The sequence below is a fragment of the Haemorhous mexicanus genome, chromosome 5 (assembly GCF_027477595.1).
Source record: "Haemorhous mexicanus isolate bHaeMex1 chromosome 5, bHaeMex1.pri, whole genome shotgun sequence".
In the NCBI taxonomy this organism is placed as follows: Eukaryota; Metazoa; Chordata; class Aves; order Passeriformes; family Fringillidae; genus Haemorhous; species Haemorhous mexicanus.
Window position 1 is genome coordinate 4,822,163 of NC_082345.1, and position 18,925 is coordinate 4,841,087.

The 18,925-nt window shown below is 41.0% G+C and overlaps 1 protein-coding gene across 3 annotated transcripts in view; it reads right to left on the reverse strand.

Annotated features, from left to right (window-relative positions):
* Positions 1 to 18,925, reverse strand: part of BCL2L13 (BCL2 like 13) — a 39,216-nt gene that overhangs the window by 7,864 nt on the left and 12,427 nt on the right. Inside the window, exons 3-6 of one of the 3 annotated variants that reach the window (XM_059848093.1) lie at positions 16,668 to 16,778; positions 15,585 to 15,741; positions 13,566 to 13,635; positions 8,328 to 8,471 (exon numbers count right to left, since the gene is read on the reverse strand). In XM_059848093.1, the coding sequence (XP_059704076.1) occupies positions 8,328 to 8,471; positions 13,566 to 13,635; positions 15,585 to 15,741; positions 16,668 to 16,778 (482 nt within the window). Of the gene's footprint in view, positions 1 to 8,327; positions 8,472 to 13,565; positions 13,656 to 15,584; positions 15,742 to 16,598; positions 16,779 to 18,925 lie in introns of those variants that run through there. The other 2 variants (XM_059848094.1, XM_059848095.1) reach the window with 2 other exon arrangements.

Sequence of the window (18,925 nt, forward strand, 5' to 3'; positions counted from 1 at the left end):
CACAGACATCCAGAGATGGTGACAGGGTTTGCTTGCTTTTATTTAGCTAGGAAAAATCTGTAGGCATCCTTAAAATTTGACAATGGGTTTCAGCTGGAGAAACTGCAAGTGAATACTGATTCCCTGCAATCAGTCCAGTTCATGTACTGGGCTCTATGTTCCATGGTCTGGAACATCCCTTTGGCCAGTTCAGGTCAGCTGCCCTGGCCACGCTCCCTCCCAGCCTCCTGTGCCTCTCCTCATTGGCAGAGCATGAGACATTGAAAAGATTGCACAATCACTGCTTTGACCAGCAGGTTTTGTCCTGGATGTTGTTAAGTAGGAAATACTTTCACTGGAATATAAGCCACTAACAGACACCTACAATCAAAGTAAATTTTTTATTTCCACAGGTGATACAGACTCAGAAGAACTGCAATTAAACAACAAAAGAATTAGGGGTAAAACCTGCAGTCTCATGAACCTCTGTACTATCCTCCTCATTGTTCAGCTCTCCACTCCCACAGATCAGGATGATTTCCTGTCCACACCACATCACAACACACTAGACCATGTCTGTGGTGTGACATTAGAATAAAGAACAGGGACACACACCACTGATAACAGCTCTGCTCTTGACATTCCAATGGAAGTGCACACATGCACTGACTCACTCAGCATGAGACAAATACAAAAATACTCCAAAACCACTATGCTGCTGAGGATTTGTGAGCTCTGGTGATTGTAGCAAAAAAACAAAACAAAACAAAACAAAAAAACACCAACAAGGGCTACACTGAGATGGCCTGAATTCCCCTGAAGTCACACACTGTGCACTGGTGAAAGCCAAGAGGCTTTGAGCCATGACTCAGCAGCCCACAGAGGGGTGAATGGAGCCACCTGTAGTCATGGGGACAGTGGGGACAGAGACTGCCCTGAAATTACAACCAGGCAGATACTTCTAAATACATACTCTCATTGGAGATCTGCTTCTCACAAAATACAAGCAAGATCTGGGCACATCCAGAGGGTAACATGCAGGATAAACTGCTTTGGAGAGGGTAAGGAAATGAATGGATGGTTATACAAGGAACATGGGCCATCCTCCTAATTTCAAATACCTTGTTAATAAGTGTAGCAACACTACACCACAGCCTGCCTTCAGCAGGGAGGGAGGAATCCCAAAGGGACTCAAGAGTTTTATTGTTCCTTTTCTCACGCAAACTGTGCTGACCTCAAAAGAGTTATCAGCTGCTGGCTCCCTATAAATCAGAGCCTTATGCAGCCTGGCTGATTCCTTTCTGTCTTTACAGACAATTTACCTTCCGTGTCAGTGCCTCAGGGCCACAACTCCCCAGGCCTGGACAGACAGATCTCCCTGGCAGGGAAGGCTGGGGCAGAGCTGACACACTGGCAATTCCAGCACTTTTTCGTTAAAAGCTTATGAAGCTTTAATTGAAAATCCAGACAGTAATAGGCATTATTTAGGATACATGATTAATATTTCTTGAGCTGAATTAAGATTTAATACGTAAAGTCAAGCGGATAAAGCTTGGATTTTGTGCTGGTTCAGTTGAGGTTTGCACTTTGGTTGGTTTTTTTTTCCTTTTAAAGCAGCTGTGATAAAAACTGAATGACATTTAGGACAATTCTCTTGATTCATCTACAGATGTGACCCAGAAGCAAAGCTCCAACAGGCAGATTATTTCAGGACAGGATGGAACATGTGGAAGGATTTTTAATAACCTGAGGAAGCCTTATATAAGCCCTACACTTTAGCTTTAATAGTAAGTAGGGAATGTATGTAAGCATTTCTTTATCTGCTTTGTTTATTGTAAATAGACAATACACTGCTTCAAACCAGAAACATCAAGGTTGCTCTTTTTCATATTTGTGGTTGGAAACTTGCAAACATGGGAGTGCTTTTCCTCATCCAGCATATTTAGAGGTAGAGGTGTGGTAGAGAAGCTGGAGTCCCTCACTGCAGTTCCTGCCACTCCTGATCCCAACCACTACCACTTGAGGGAAGAGTTGGCACAACTTATGAGGAGACAGAGAACTGCACATTTCCCTGCTTGGTTAGAACACAGCAAGAATGGCCACATCCCATGAGGCAGTTTTGGGGAAAAGATCAGCTACAGAAATCAATCACTGTGCTCAGCCTATAGGGTTTGACCCAGGAATGCTCCACAATCCACAAGTTCCACTTCTACAAGTGACAGGAAGCACTGTTAACAAATGTGGCACACCCTGCCCTCAGGAGAGGCTACAGCCAGTCTACCACAGGGTGAGCCACACTGGACAGCAGCAAGATGGTAACAAAATAATGGAAAAAAAGTCTGAAAGCTCCTACAATAATATAGTACAGAACTCTTACTTAAAAACACCTGTTAACTTTCAGTTATGATTTAAAAACAGCAAACATAACAAAACCTCCCCCAAAACATAGAAACTGACTGTTGTGTTGTCTGTATCATCTTTCAGTTTTCAAATATGTCTATTATTAAGTGTATACAAACAAACAGGCTCATTACCTATAGTATATATTTGGTAAACACAAAAACCTTTAACTACACATAAAGAAAAAAAATCCTTACTTAAAATAATAATTTCAGCATGATTTATGCAAAGCTGCTTCTGGTGCCAAGAGATACTCAAATCAAAATTCTGAATGTCTCAAAGATAAGAGCAACTCTTTTCTCTACAAAAAATAGTAGGAGTAGTAACACACATTGCATCTATAATAGAGATGAGATGAGATTAGAACAGGAGATCCCCATTAAGGTGTCCAACAGAGCATTTGCTGCATCTTAGAGCAGACTTTGAATGTCCTGCACTGTAAACTCCAAAGACCAGGAAAATGCAAAACACTGTCTAAAACTGCTGTTGAAGCTTCTTCTAGGGTTTGGTTTTAAGAGGAAAAAACCTCCATGTTCCCTGAGCTTCAATCCCTCAAGATGAAACTAAACAGAGCCACATAAAATCCCTGAGAAAAAGAGTATCCTGAGGTTCAAGAGGAAATGCTTGCAGAACACAGTGTCCCAGGAGAGCAATCTTGGCTATGATAAAAATTTTGACCACTCAATTCAGCTAGGAAGTTTCTTAGGTGAGGGCACTGACTATCTTGTAACATAACCTATCCCAGAGAGAAATGAAGTTCCAGAGGTGCCTGGACAGTGCTCTCAGGCACAGAGTGTGTTTCAGGGCTTGGACTCAGGGATCCTTGTGGGTCCCTTCCAACTCAGGAGCCTCTCTGCTTCTGTGGCCACCTTCCCTACACCAGTGTCACAGCAATGAGCACTGGGAACCCATCAAATGCACTTGTGCTTAAAATCCAGCGTCTGAAAAACAAGAGGCAAGAACTGGCCTATGTCCAGGGATCCTAAGGCATCTCCCATGGGGAAATAAGCAAACTTCCACAACAACAAACTTCCCTAGAGCTGGGAATGTGCTCATTGCATGATCTGTAGCTGTGGCAGAGGAGCAGCTGTGTGCTGGAACAGGGGTGCCTGTGCCCAGGAATGGCTTCACTCCCACCTGGGTGTACTCCCTGTCTCCATGCCCAGCCCAGACCCTCGTGGAAGTCAGATCTGACAGTATCACCCAGCTAATCCTTCAGAGAAATGCATTATAAAGAAGCTTCTGACAACACTCAGATCCAGAACAAAACATTTTAAAAGAAGTCCCAAAAAGCCCTCAAGCACTTACTGTGCTTCTCTGTTCATCCCCCTGAAACTGTCAAGATAGGCGGAGCCAAGAAAAAGAGAGCAGAGTTCTTACAAATAGGATTGTACTTTTTATTAAGGAAAAAAAAAAGGAAAAGAAGGTCGAGTGAACCACATCAGAGCACTCTGCTATTGCAGCCACTGCTCTCATTCCCTTCAAGGAATGCAGAAATTATCCTCTTCCATCCCTGCCTTCCAACCTAACCTCTACAACCAGCAGAAAGCCAGCACCAAAGCAACACCCTTTAGGTTTCAGTCTTATGGGTTTAAAATGAGGTAAATTCAGTTATTCATAGACCACTTCTTCAGATTTGAAGATGTTGGAAGGAAAAACAGAAAGGAGATCTAGTTGCTCCTTTACTATTTAATGTCCTTTTTCAGCCACAGTGCCTAAAAATTTAAAAAACCTATTACTGTACCAAAGAAATTGCATATAAATAAAAGTGAAAAATTTGCTGCAGTATCCCATGACACAAGAATAAAGCAGAATTATTTCAAAAGGAAAATTCCTTTCTAGGACTCCTCTAACTAGACTGCCTTTTCTTGCATCTCTGCAACATTCAACTTACTTCTCCCTCCTCCAGCAGAGCACGTCTCTCTATTTCTGCACTGTCATTCCCAGGGCAGACACCTGGACTGCTGCAGGAGATTTTCATCTTGGGAAGCACAAACTGACTACCTCACTTCCCTAGGATGACAACTGCCTCTTTACTCTCTTTCTCCTCCTGATTGTTAACACTCTTCAATATGTGTATTATTCAATCACCAGCAGCAAAGAAAACAACTAAACCAGCTGCAAAGCACAAGACAAAACACTGGAGACACAGAGAAAACAGCTCCTCTGAGACTGAGATAGGAAACTGTAAACACTATGGAAATTTCAAGCAAATTTACTTTTACCCCTTCAACATGGGCAGTTAACAAGTTAAATGCAAATCCAGGTCTGAACTCCATGAGACAAGACCCTTGGGAAGGTAGAGACAATTTCTGCCACGGGTCACAATATAACTCCCAGGCTGAGAAGAAAGGTTTTATTAACTGCACTCTGATAAACAGGTTCAAACAAGGGAAAGCAGAGGGGCTGGTAACAGGAATGGGAACCAGAGAGAGGAAAAAAAAAGGCACCTAGCTTCCAAGAAAACTTACACTCTTTCCTCCTTATAGACATTCCCAGATATTTCTAAAAAGATGAAATCTAACCATGGAAAACAGGATCTGCAGAACTTGAGAAGAAATAAATTATTTGGGAAGGGATGGGAAAGGAAGAGGGGGAAAAATCCTTACCAACAGACTGGTCTTACTGTGCACTTTTCCAGGAGACCAAGAATTGCTTCTGATGCAGCAGCATTCAGCCCTGGAGAAGTCAGAGAGAGCAAAAAGGCAGGGGAGGTAGGAGGAGAGAAGGGAGGGGAGAAGAGGAAAGGGGAGGGGAGAAGAGGAAAGGGGAGGGGAGAAGAGGAAAGGGGAGGGGAGAGCATGTACACACTGCCTGTCTGTGTCTGTAGAGCCCTGACTTTGCTTTTGGGAAAGAAAAGAACAAAGCTACTTGTAAATCCAGCTGGGTATTGTTTTGCAGTGGCTCAAGATGATGAAGGAAGAAGGTCTGAGTAGGAGCAGTGGACCCACTGGTCAGGAGGAAGAAATGTGTGTCCCCCATGTGTCTGTTTAGAGAACCTGGAATGCCCAGCATGCTTTTTGCTCCAAAAGAGAGGTCAAGCTAAAACTTCAAGAGTCAAACAGGTAAATGCAAGACTTGCAGTCAAACCCATCAGAGCAATTAGTGAAAGAGGGAACATAAAACTATGCCAGCCATTCCCTCACCAACCCAACCAACCCACCAGTATATTCCAGTCCCACACTGTCATCAAAGGTTAGCTGAATTACAGTTTTAGTGCCTGAAGGGAGAATGGGAGGGGAACACTCATTGTTTCAGCACACCATCTCAGCACCATATCCCTGTGGGACTGGCATGGAAAATAAAAAAGCAACTTCTCATCCTCCCGTATATCAAATTTCTCATTTTCCATAAGCCATGCCAATTTCTTGAAATCTGCTGCATAGCTACTCAGTTTGTAAACCTTTATTCCCTTGAGCTGGAAATTTTGCTTCTGGTTGGCTGTCTACCATCCTCAGTCAGATGCTTTCCTAGACCCAGAAGCCTCCTGAGCTCACAGGAGAGCCTCAAGTCTTGCACACATGCAGAAACCCAGGAGCTCTTCCAGCTGCATCGTGGCTGCAGAGAATGATGCAGCAAATGGATGACACAGCTCTGTGGGATTCTGACTCCACAGATCTGCAGTGAGGCACAGGAAGGGCTCAGCTGACCCCTTACCTATGACTGGCTACTCCTCTCCTGGCAAAGGAGGGCAGTAGCCCTTCAATCCAAAAACTGAGGAAGATCCCAAATGGTGCCAAGGAATGAGACAGCACCAGAAACACTACAGAGCTTTTCAGGTCTGCCCCTGAAAAGCTGACTCCTGTGAAGCTCTCCTCTGCTCCAGATCCACAGAAAACCAGGCAGGCTATTCTTGCATCTCACTTTTAAGCAAGCTCTTAGCTGCTGCAAGAAAGACCTAACTTTGTACAGCTCCAAAATAAAACAAAAATTGAACCTCTTACTGTCACAGCAACATGAGTCACTGGAGACTCCCAGGTTTACACATTGCCCTTATGACTCAAGCAAATTACTGTCAACTTGATCCAGCACACAGAGCCCCTGTGGCAGATGCTTATCTTAAAAAATGCAAACACTCCAACACTTCCCTGTGGCTACCAGCCTGCCAGGCTCTTCCTGGCCCTTCTCAGAACTCAACCCCTCCCATCCTGGCCCCATGCCCTGCTCCCAGCACTGCCATCCAATAGACTGGGAACAAACCAAGAAACACACCACAGGGTGAAAATGAACCTTTTCCTTACAGGGAGGAAAAAATAAAATATAAGCATATATTCCCCTTCCTCTACAAAAAGCCACATGCCCAGTGGGTCCCCAAGCCCATGCCCAGAGCAACTCACAAAGATTAGTGCAGCTACATTAATTCATCTGGAAAGGATTTTCATCACCTAGTCTCTTTCCTCGCCTCTTGTGCTGTTCCAAAATTAGCTGTGCCTTGTTTGCTGCACTGCCTGTGTCAGTCTGATTTTCTGCCTGGCTGGATGTGCACAGACAGGCTGGGAGCTCACTGGACACCCCCTCCCAGATCTGTCCATCCCTGCACAGCCAGGCAGACACCAAGCATGGAAAGCTGTTTGTTTTCAGAAGCTTTGAGCTCCGTGAATTGTGTTTACAGCAGGCCACAAAAAGGGGCTGGAGAACACAGCACAGCTCTTCTGGAGGTCAAAAAACAAGGCAGAAAAGCACAGGAGCACTAACATTAATCTGTGTAAAAGCTGCAAGTAAGGGCCTGCCCAGGGATGAAAATACTTTTGAGATATGAGTGCATTTATCAAATGACCCAAGGTTATTTGGCTGTGTGCTGTTAGTGCTTCTGTCCATTAAAGACAACAATCCCTCCCACAGGCCTTGTGAACTGCTCTCCACAACTGCCAGGAAGAGAACAGGCAAAGAAGGTGCAGATATTCTGGAACAAGCTACTCTTCAAAAAAACACTCAGGTAAACTCTTGAAATATGAGAGCTTCTGAAAGAGGTTTTTCCTACTAGTACTTTTTTATCACGGGGTTTTCCTGAACAGCTTTTCTTTTTAGAATAAATCAGCTTGCTGGAGCCATTTCACAAATCCCAGATTAATTCCATTCAAATCTGGCATTCTTCCCAAACCCAGTAATCTTAGGCTCAGCCTTCAAGACCCAGCTCATCAGCTGTGAGCTGCCTTTCTGAAACATTTCTAAATGAAACTTTCTCAGCATGCCATGACTCAGGAACACTGCTTACCATGAATTAAAGATTTCTACAAGGAAAAATGCAGCACAGAGAAATTCTGATTGCTTATTCTATGCATGTTCCTCTACAGCTATAAACTCTAATATGCATTAGCTATCTTATCACTTATTATAAAAACAAATTAGTACCTATTGATATTTCTGTATGAAGTGCTCCCCAATTACCCATCTGCTAAGAAGTCTCTGAAATTTAAGAGGAGGAAAAAACCCAAATATCTTTTCCAGCAGTCACCAGAGGATGAAGATACCATTAAAGGAGGAGCTTCTCAGGTATATAACCTCTCGTTACAGGTGTCTGCTTCCAAATGCAGTGCTCCATGTATATTAACAGGGCAGCACAAAGCTCACCATACTGCAACAAATGAGCACCTTAACACACACTGTATGAAAATCAGTTGTTATCTGACACCTGAGCACCTCTTCAGTTTCAACAGCAATCCAACAAACCGTGCAAAGAACTGGAACAGACTGCCTGGGGAAATTGTGGAGTCCAATCACTCAGGTCTTTAATATCAACATCAGAAATGAATGGGTGAAAGTCAATTCTGCCTTGGGGCAGAGAAGAGAGAGAGATGACTGCCCCAGATCCCTTTCTGGTCCTGACTTCCTGATCATTTTTTAAATTTCTTCTTCTGAGTCATTCCTCCTTGCATCTGCTTACTTCTAGCAACCCCTCTTAGCTTTCACTCCTACTAGGATCACACTTAGAAATGAGGTCTTCTTACCCATCCTCCTTGTTCAATGATATAATCTGCAGAATAATCTTCTAGGTATGTCACCCCAAAGTTCACAAGGGCACTCAGTGGTTCCTGGCCCCTTCTGGTCAGCTCCATCAGAAATTGTTGTAACAGAACCAGGGGCACCAAGACCTTCAAAAAAAAAAAAAAAAAGGAAAAAAAGGAGAGTGAATAAATAAATGCAGAAAGCATTATCAATACTACTTTGCAGCTAGAACAGAATTCATGTGTTCACAGAAAAGGTCTGAGTCTTCAAGTCCAAATGTACCAGGGGACTATGCACTTCATTTCTGAGAAGACACAAAGCAAACACACAATAAAATGCAAAGGAAAGGAAGCACTTAAAAAGGAAGCACTTAATCTGCTAAGCAAAAACCCACAGTCTAATTGAGTTAGACTAAGAGAATTTCACATTTAGAATTAATCTAAGAGAATTTCACAGAACACCACTGCAGTGTTTTCTTAAGCCCCACATTTTTTCCTAACACAGGGTTCAGGTAGAGAAGCAGAACAGGTCCAGAACTTGCTCCCAGAGGTGGAAAGACACAACACCATAAATAGCTCAAAGGGATATGCATCCACATGCAAACAGCAAACTCATACACATTCTTGAAAAGGGACACTGCACTAGACAGTCTCTTTAGAAATTCACACTTAGCTTTGAGGCAGGACAGAAACACCTCCACCCAGCAGCACAGCATTACAAACATGTTTAAAATGACAAGCACAAAGCCCTTTCCATGTCAAACTCTCCCTCTGATGCCAAATTTAACACAGAGAGATCTTCCTTCCTCATTTCCTACTCCTATTCCTCTTTAGAAACCTTTGCTCAGCCTTAACCTAAATTGCTCTGGAAGATGCAAGACTGTGAATCCACCTCCTTCACATTATACAGTTCTAGACACTTCCTTCTGACATTATGTTTTTGTTTACCTATACAACATGCAGTTGAACTTTTAAACTCTAAATTTATTCTCACAGAGCATGCAAGTGGCCCTCTGGGCTTTGTTCATATGCAGCACCTCGCCAAGGTCAGGAAACTGGCATGAACTGAAGCCATTAGCATCTGAAAAAGCTTTATTATGACACAAGAGAAAAATATTTGTTTTACTGCATTTTAATTGAGGCAACTGCACTGCACATCTATTCACTGTGCAGACTGGAATGCTGTTTCCCAGCTGCACAAGGGAGATGAAGGCTCTGCTACTGCTCACAGTCACTCCTAATGCCTCCTTCCCTCTCCAGTCTCTTCCCCCATCAGCCTGTTTTTTTTTTCTGTCAATATCCTGCACTACTATTACCAGAAATCACTTCTTAGTGTGAAAAGCTGGAGGAGGATGAATAGGCAAAGTAAGCTGAAATTGAGATTTGTTCTAAATTCATGGTGGCATCACACTGAGATTGACTACTAAAACCAGATAGGGCCTAAAAATGCCCATAATCTGATAAATTTAAAATGTTCCAGCTGATTAACAAAGGAGTCCAAGAGTGTGGCAGACAGGTTATGTCACAGACAGACAGAGAAATTATAAAATAAATTTATAAAAGAATTTAGAATATATTTATTTTTTATTGTATTTAGAATATTAAATAATTTAGCAGAGCAGGTTATGTCACAGACTGGTAGAGAAATTATAAAAGAAATTTATAAAAGAATTTTCAAAGAATTTAGAATATATTTATTTATTTATTATATTTAGACTATATTATAAAAAAATTTAGCAGAGCAGGCCTCACAAGATCAGGCCTGCTCTGCTAAATTAATAGCTGACCTGTCACTTGTTCTAAGTGCAGCTAAGTACTTTGCAAGTTCCCATGCAAAAACAATCTTGGTAGGAGTAGTTTGTTAACACAACAACCAATTCTTGGGGACAAAAACAACTAGCACCTGCATAAACATTGAATCTGTCCCATGAGAATCAGTGAGGAAAATATGTAAACAATTCAAGAATAGAGATTTGATAGACAAGTAAAATATCTCTTACTGGCCAATGGCAAGAAAGCTGTTAACCAATTAAAGGTGCACACAAGGACTGTAAAAACTGTATAAATTGAGTTGTGTGAATAAAGAATTGGCTTTTCCTGCATTAAGAACATGGAATCTCAGCTGACTTACTACGACAAGGTTATAGTACTGTTGTTCTGTGCTGAACAGTTAACACTGGTAACTGTTAACACTTCACCAGGGATGTGTCACTGTGCCAGAAGTTTAAAAGCATTTTAATTTTAAAACTGTTGGGGTTTTTGAGGTTCTTACAATTAATCTCAACTCAGAGGCAAAAGAGATGCAAGATCACAGTGCAGAGATATAAGGAACAGGTCAAGATGAGGCATCAAGAGGAATCAAAAAAACTCAAGCTCAAAGCTAGGGATTTTTCAGAGGCTTTGGGCACACCCACATAACTCTACAGCAGCATGAACACTGAGATCTCAGAATATTTGACATTTAATGAGGCTGAAAGCAAAAGAAACAAAAGCTTGGGAAATGAAGGGAGCTAAAATGCTGGCATAGTGAATATGACTGCTGCCTTCTTCCTTTGCCAGCTTGATGCCAAATCCACCCATTCAGCCCAAATTCAGCAAGTCTCTTCAGGGCTCAGAGTGGGGGACCAAGCTCAAACTCAAACATCCAATCCCACACAGACCAACAAACACCACCCAGCTTTCCCTTCCTGCTGAAATTCTGACACTCCTGCCTCTGAGACCAGCAGGAACAGGAGAGGCTGGCCCTAAATTCACAAAACAAATCACCTCACAGTACTTCCATGGAAGTTAACAGAAGAGCAGCTGTGTGAACAGTGGTGAGAATTAACTAGAACAAAGTAAAAATACAGCCTCTGCAATTCAAAGCAACTGCAACTCCCTCCACCAGGATGCCTGGGAAGGAATGCTAGGGGCCATTTATATCTTGACTGAAGAAAAACACACAGAGAAAATAGCTGGCAGGAGAAAACTTCTAGGGAATCATTATAAAACCCACTTTGCTATCAGAAGATAGCTGATTGTGTAAATGAAACATTTGTGTCCACTTTTGCAGTCTCACTGTACAACATTACAAATTAAAATGTACACAAAAAAGACACAAAGAAAGTTCAGAGGCTTTGAGGAAGCTGTATTTTTTTGAGGAAGCTATATCCAAAATTATTGCAGTTCTGTGTACCTTTTGACTATCTCAACTTAAAATTAATCCAATTCTTCACATGATTATTTCTTATATTTTTGTTGCACTGTTCTTTGCCCCCATTAATCAGTAAGAATGGGACACTAAGATGACTGCTACCCTACTCACCAGTTCAACTGGCTCTCAGTACCAATATCTGTTATCCTTTCAGATGATGCACAACAGTGGGATTATGCCTTCTGGATATATGTATTTAATATTCAGTTTTAGTAAAAAGCATAAAAACTCAGCAGTGCAGTACTTAAAAATTTTTTATTATGTTCATTTTATTATAGACATTCAATTTGCCCGGTCTGAGGTGGTTTGGAATTAGTTTTTTTTTAATGACAGCCTTATTTCAAATAAAAGATGAAGACCCTTGTCCTTTATAGAATTCAACATCAACATGTTTCTCTAACAGCTTCTTCAGAGTAAAAATTAAGCTGAGCTGAGATGGCAGGAGGGGTATCTAGATTTCTTCTGTTACAAAACACAATTCTGATTAAGATGATAAAGGAAATTAAAAGGAAATGAAACCAACACACATGTATTGCATCTCCTCAAAACAAGGATTATTGAAGGAACTGCTGGGCATTCCTGGAGCTCCAAACTACCAGAAAAACAATACAAACAGATGCTGTGCTGGGGTACAAAACTTCCCCTCTGGTTTGCTTTTATGGCATTTTCATATGGACTGTGTGCTGTGTGTTTTGTAGCAGCACATGTTACAGGCAAGCAGAGTTGATGACAAAGATGTTCTGGATGATGCTCTCCACCACAACTGATGGGGACTGAAATCCACTGAAATCCTGAGCCCCAGGAGCTGCAGGAATGCAGCAGCAATGAAGGCTGGATCATAAAGCCCCAAATGCAGCCCACTCATCCACCCAGGAGGATTGATCCATCTTCAGGAGGTGGGGACCCAAAGCACCTGGACCTGAGAAGCCCCATGCACCTCTCCCTTGCCAGCTGAGCCACAATGACTGGTTTTATGCTTGGTTTTAGCTTTCACCAGCTGAAAAGTGAAATGTGCTAGCTTAAGCCACCTTCTTGATAATCAGATTTCATGGTTGTTTAAACCAAAATGCTGTGAATCACAAGATGACAAATTGAAAGAGCACACACATAAAGCAATGATAATTGCTGGAGCCATGGGCAGTAACTTGTCATGCAATGTTTATTAAACTGCTTTACAAGGGCCCACACCCTTGGTTAGATGAACAGTTTCTGAAGTAGGCAGGGAAATCTAGTCAGGGAAAAGTTTTTCTGGAAAAAAAAAATGTAAAGAGGAGGGAAAAGATTTCTTGTTCTATTTTAAATTTAAGACTACATTTTAACACTCAAATTGTGACTACATTTGCAAGTAGTTATTTCATTCTTTCATTCTTTTTTGATGCCCACTGAACCCATCAGAGAATGATTACGGTGATGAATTTGAGCGAATAATGAAAGATGACTGGAAAGAGTAATCTACTCATTCTACATTAAAAGTCATTTAAGATAATTCATTTACAAATTTGCATTTTGTTTAAAAAAGAAGATTCCTATCATTTGAGATAACTACTCTTGAAACCAGGTAGGAACACCATCCCTGCATTTTCTGAACAATTTCAATATCATAAAGATACGGTCAATTTTTATTTTCACCATGTTCAGCACTCTTTTTTACATTTATTTTAAACCTGACATTGGAACAGAGAAAGAGTAGAGAAGTGTTCTGAAAAAAAAATCTCAGATTTCATTCCAAAACTGCTGCTGAATCAACCTTCCTTGAGAATTTAAAAAAAATTCATCAAGCAACATGCCTAACTTTCCATTTTACCAAACTAAAGGAAGGTTGACCTAACACTTCAATTCAACAACTTCTAGCTAAATTATCTATAAAACTACCCACTATGTGCACACCTACCACTCTGAGAATGTCATTTAGTTCATACTAAAACCAAGTTCTTTCTATTTCTGGCCTTCTGTGAAGCACAACTGTAGCTAGTACAAACAATATGGACATCAAGGAGACACAAGACACATCCAAGGACATATCCAAGTGCAAGTGACTGATCTGGTACCTTGTTCCACCCACTGGCATGAGCAGATGCCTCCTGCGTGCGCTCCCGATACTCCTGATACGTCACCGGCCTGCAGAAGTTAAACCAACACTGAAAGTTATAAAAGGAAACAAAAGAACATGAATAAAAGAAAGTTCTCAGTTTCCAGAGAACAAAATATTTGCATATGTATTACAGCAAGTCATTTTCAAGAGCTAACAAGTCTTGTGGTTCAGGACATAAAACACCAGCACCAGACAGGGTCAGGAAGGCATCACCTTTCTCCCACTTACACACTTTGATATAACTGGTGAATTTCCTAATTATTTGATACTCTACAACTTAAAAGACATTAGATAAGTAGGTTCTCTGACATGCTAGAAAATTTCTAAGCTCTTGCATATGTTTTTTTATAATCTAGGATTTGGAAGACAGAAAATTCCACAAAGAAATTCATACCTGAGCTAGAGGCCAATGCAGGGTAAAATGCTATGGACTACTACAGACTGTTTGACTGCATTAACATTATGTGCGAGTTGAAACCTTTATTTGCAAGACACAGCACTTTTGATCACAAAACCTCTTCATACTTCAGTAGATACCTCTATTCTAGATTTATCACATCTCTATTTCTCTGAATTGGGATGATAAAATTCCTCTCTTCCATACTCTTTTCTCCAAGATCATTTGGCAGCTAAGAGTCAATAACAGCAAAAGTTTTCTGCCAAGTGACAGCAGAAGATGCACTGCTTCAAAAGCAACTGTCAGCCCATATGATTACAAAAAGCAAATTCAGACTTCAGTTTAATGGAAATAGTGGTAACTGGCATTGGACAGAAAACTGCTTATTGAACTCCAGGAACCTGTCATAATCTAACATCTACTGTACCCTAACACTTGTTTATATGCATATCAGAGGGCAGGAAAATAAAAGCCAAATTAATAAGCATTGCATCAAATAGCACTACTCTAGCAACAGGGGGAAAAGAACTGAGTTAAAACACAGTGGGGAAAACATAATTTGGGTTTGTCATTTTAAGGGCATCCTCTTGACTTCCTTGGCACATTAATTCTTTGAAACCAAATCTAAATCAATCAGTGGGATGAGCAGAGCAGGAACAGCTGCAGGAAGGATATTATCAGGAGATTAAACATTAACTCTAGTTTGCCTTAGAAAACGGCAACGTGGTTTCATAGGCATTTCTGACTTTATGTATGTACATGCATAAACAAAAAATTATTTAGAAAGCAAATATTTTCCTACAGAAAACATAGGAAGCCTAGAACATCAGAATATCAACAAACTAGAATAATTTAAATGCATGGCTGCATTTATACAACTCTTCCTAAAGCAGCACCTCCCAACTCCAGCTCTCTACCAACACATTTTGGAGGTCACTCAGAAAAGCCTCAAGTAGTTCCTGTAGATCTATTAAATTTATAACAGAAAACCAAGCAACCCCAACAATTGTACCAATTTGCAAAGACATTAATTAAGGTACTAGCATGCCAACTGCAATGTGCTATTTACACAGTAAGTTTAAGCTGGCAGGACAGCTGTTAAGGCACCAAGGCTAGCCCACATCTGCTTCAGATGTACAGCTAAAGGTTGGTCACAAGGTCTGTAGCTACAATCCTCTCCAGGAAACCCTCCCTCTCCTCATGGGCCAGACCACAAACAAACCCTCAGCTCCACTCTATAAGGCTAAGGACATTAATGCTACAGCCCAGCATTGATGAAACTGACAATGGCAGCTGCCAGTTTCACCAGCAACTCAAACTGCTTGAAGCAGCCTCAAAATTCAGCAACAAAAGCTTAGAAAAATTTTAGAACTTACATTGCTGCAAAGGGTAAATACCACAAAGAAGTATTTGCACATTACATTGCAAAACAAAACAAAACAAAAAAAAAAACCCAGCCAGATAAAGGAAGATTGAAAAAGAAAGAAATGCAATACAAGATGCAGTCTCAACTTCAGCATTTCAGCAGCAGTCACAGTGCAAAAGGAAACACCCTTGAAAAAGCAAAGGGAAACTCACTTGCTAAGCAAGCTCTGCAGTGCTTTGTGCAGATGTTCCTTCAATTCCTGGGACACTTTCTCCCCCAGATGAGCCAGGCAGTCTTCTATTGAGCTCTCTGGATTGGCAGGGCTGAACACTGGGGAAGTGTGGCAGTCAAACCCTGTAGTGGTAAATGCTGAGAGAAGAAGGTACACAAAATCAAACAGATTCACAGAAGAACATCAGCAGTGTCAGATTTCTTATCCCAGCAGTTTACACAATTTACATAAGGGATGAAAAAAATCACAGCTTGGTAGTCAAAGAATGCAATGAACAAATCATAGTAAAATTGTCCAAATACATTCTGAAAGTGCTACTTACAAGGCAGAGATGACTTTGAGCTACATTTCCCCATCAGCTCTTGTTTCACAATTGCATCCTAACCAGCAAGTTTGCTGAATGTGCAGCTGTTCTCCCATTTTAAGCTGATGCCAACCCTGGCATCTTCTCATAGTAAATTGGCCCACACATGGACATCTCTGCAGCAGTACTAGAGTATCATTTTTTAAAGTATTATTTTGTTCATATAACCTTTTCCTTCTCAGTTTAAAACTTCCAAGGAAGCTCCATATGAAAGAACTTAAACAGCTCTAGCGTGTTTCTATTTCAGATTTCTCATTTGACACACATAAAAAGCAAAAATGGGTTTGAAATCATTCCTTGCTGGGAGTCCTACAAAAGCCACATCTACAGGTCAAAGCATACCACAAAAAATAAACCTGGTGGGAGAAATCTGATGGTCTAAGTCCACACTCCTTGACATATTAGCTCCTGAGGACTTCTGCCATCAAGTGCAGCAGCTTAAGGGCTGCTTACTTTTCATTATTTATAGTAGACTATTAAATGTCATCCAGTTGTTTGCTTTGGCCAGGCTCCACCACTCCAAATGGTAATGCTTAACTACTTTACTCCATGTGGCAATGTGTACAAATCTTGTGGGGGGAGGAGGATAAAGAGATTCAAGGCATTCAAAAATCTCTTTAACTGGAGTACCTGTTACAAATTAACCACCATTACAGTGCATAGAGATTATGGATTGAAACTGGAAAACCTGAAGAGCACCTTCCAAGATTTCTTCATCAAGACGTTTTAGCTCCTCCTCGATTTCTATTTTAATCTTCTCCAAAGCCTCTTTCTCCAGAGCATGTTGTGCCATAAGCTGTTGTTGAGTCCCTGAAAGAAACCAGAGAAATCATTTAAATGTTTTAATTTCATGTTTCAAACAAGGTAGATAATAGTACACAGTATTGGAATATTAAGTATAAAGGAATTTGAGGTGCAAGTTGGATTTCAGACAGCAACAAGTATGATCCCTCCATAGGACTTACTACAAAAGTTTTATTACACAAACCCAGAAACAGATAAATTTCCAGGCCTATTCAAGGTAGAACTGGTGCTTTAAATAAAATCTTAAAAATAAAAAAAAAAAAAAGAAGAACTGTAGAGGTACAAACAGCATACACAGGAACTTTAAAAGCAACATCATCAATTTAGGACCAAAAGCAAACAAAGGCACATCAACAATCAGCTATTACATCTAATGCATTTATTATCAAACGACACCAAAACAAAGCAGACTGGCATAAGCTTGATTTTTAGCAGCAAAATATAAAATTTATATTGATGCCTGCAAAATCTACAACATTCTCAAAACAACTATGCAATGGCATCAATGAAGAGTCCAGAAACCTGTGAACTGTGCATCATTTCCCTGGCCATGAGGAGTCCACAGGCCACAATTTAACACTGGGTTCACAAGCAAGACTGGAGGCAAAGGACCTCACAATTGTGAGTCAGTTGTCAATTCTCCTCTCTTAACCAAGAAATTGAGGAATTTGAAATGGCTACATATCCCCAGAAGTCACATTTTCCAAGTGCTGACTCTAGATAATGGTAACAAGTTGTTTCAGCCATATCAGTCAGGGTTACACAGACTCTCAGTCATCTTAATCATTATGCTGTACCAAGAGACACAAAACTGTTTCCAACCAAACCCAGGTATTGAGGACATCTGAATTTCTCACCCTTTCTGCACCTACACCCAGGGCTACAGTTCACCCAGACATCCAGACGATGCTCTGCTCTACAGACATTCTTCACTCAGTAGAAGAAAACAAAAGGGAAAGGATTTGTATCTGTAATGCTGGTGTCATCTGACTCAATTTCCTACTTATCACTTTCACTTCACACCCAGATCTTCAGCTAAGTCCTTTAACAGCCAGGGGAGCCTTCTGGCACATCTTCTTTCATTCCTGTTTTGAAGGCACTAAATCATAATTTGGTGGTCTCATGAACGACAGCTTTGTGGCCTGTTTCCTTTGGTTTGTTTCTCTGCTGGAACTCACTTTATGTGTTGTTTTGCCTTCCCTTTTCTTCCACAATGGACACATATAATCACTAAATTTCATTAAAGGATGTGTGAAAACTGTGAAAGCACTTAACACACACAGCTGAGTAGTTAACTAAACACTAGTGAAGTACATTGTGCATTTCCTGGAATTAAAAAAAACCACTAGACAATTAGCTTTCAAGGTCTCCTACAATTAAAAAATATGTTAAAAATCCACAGTATCAACCCACTGAACATGTGTTAATGCTTAAAAACTCAGCACAGGGATCCCTCTAAACCAATGTATGCTTAAGTCAGTATAAAATGTTTTCATATATTTCTGTGACCAGTCAGTTTAATTCCATTTGACTTAACCACACATGTTCAGAATAACTTCTCTTAGCTTCTTAAATCCCTTCCCAAGTAGAATCTCTGCCACTCTGAGTAATAAATTCCAGAGAGGAGCAAACTGTTCCTGCTTTTGGCTCATGCCCTGTCAGTCCCTCTCAGCTGTTTCTTTGAAGACCTGAAGACTCCACTCTGGAGTCAAGTGCAACAAGTGTGTGCAAATTCACCCCTTGTGTGAACCTGTGCTTTCCCTGAGTCTGGAAGGACAGAGGAGCACCCATTCTCACAGGAATAATGTGACAATGATCACTCATGACAAGCTGTCATACCTGATAAGAAGTCACCCAGAAAATGGAAGGAAGAGAAATTCCACTGCTGCCAGTGTACAAAAGAGCTGTTTAGATAATCAGCACTGCACTCAATGGTTTCCATCTCCCAACACCCACAACTTTGCAGCAGCTGCTGATTCTGAGAGCACCTGACTATTCAGCCATGCCAAAATATCAAAACCCCACCCCTCCCAGAGCAGTGACTTTGCACTGTTTATTCCCCAGATAAAGAATGGATTCCAGCTTTCTGCATCTCCTGGATATTGACTGCTACCAACAAACACTGCACATTGCAAAGGTCCTAAGTGAGGGCT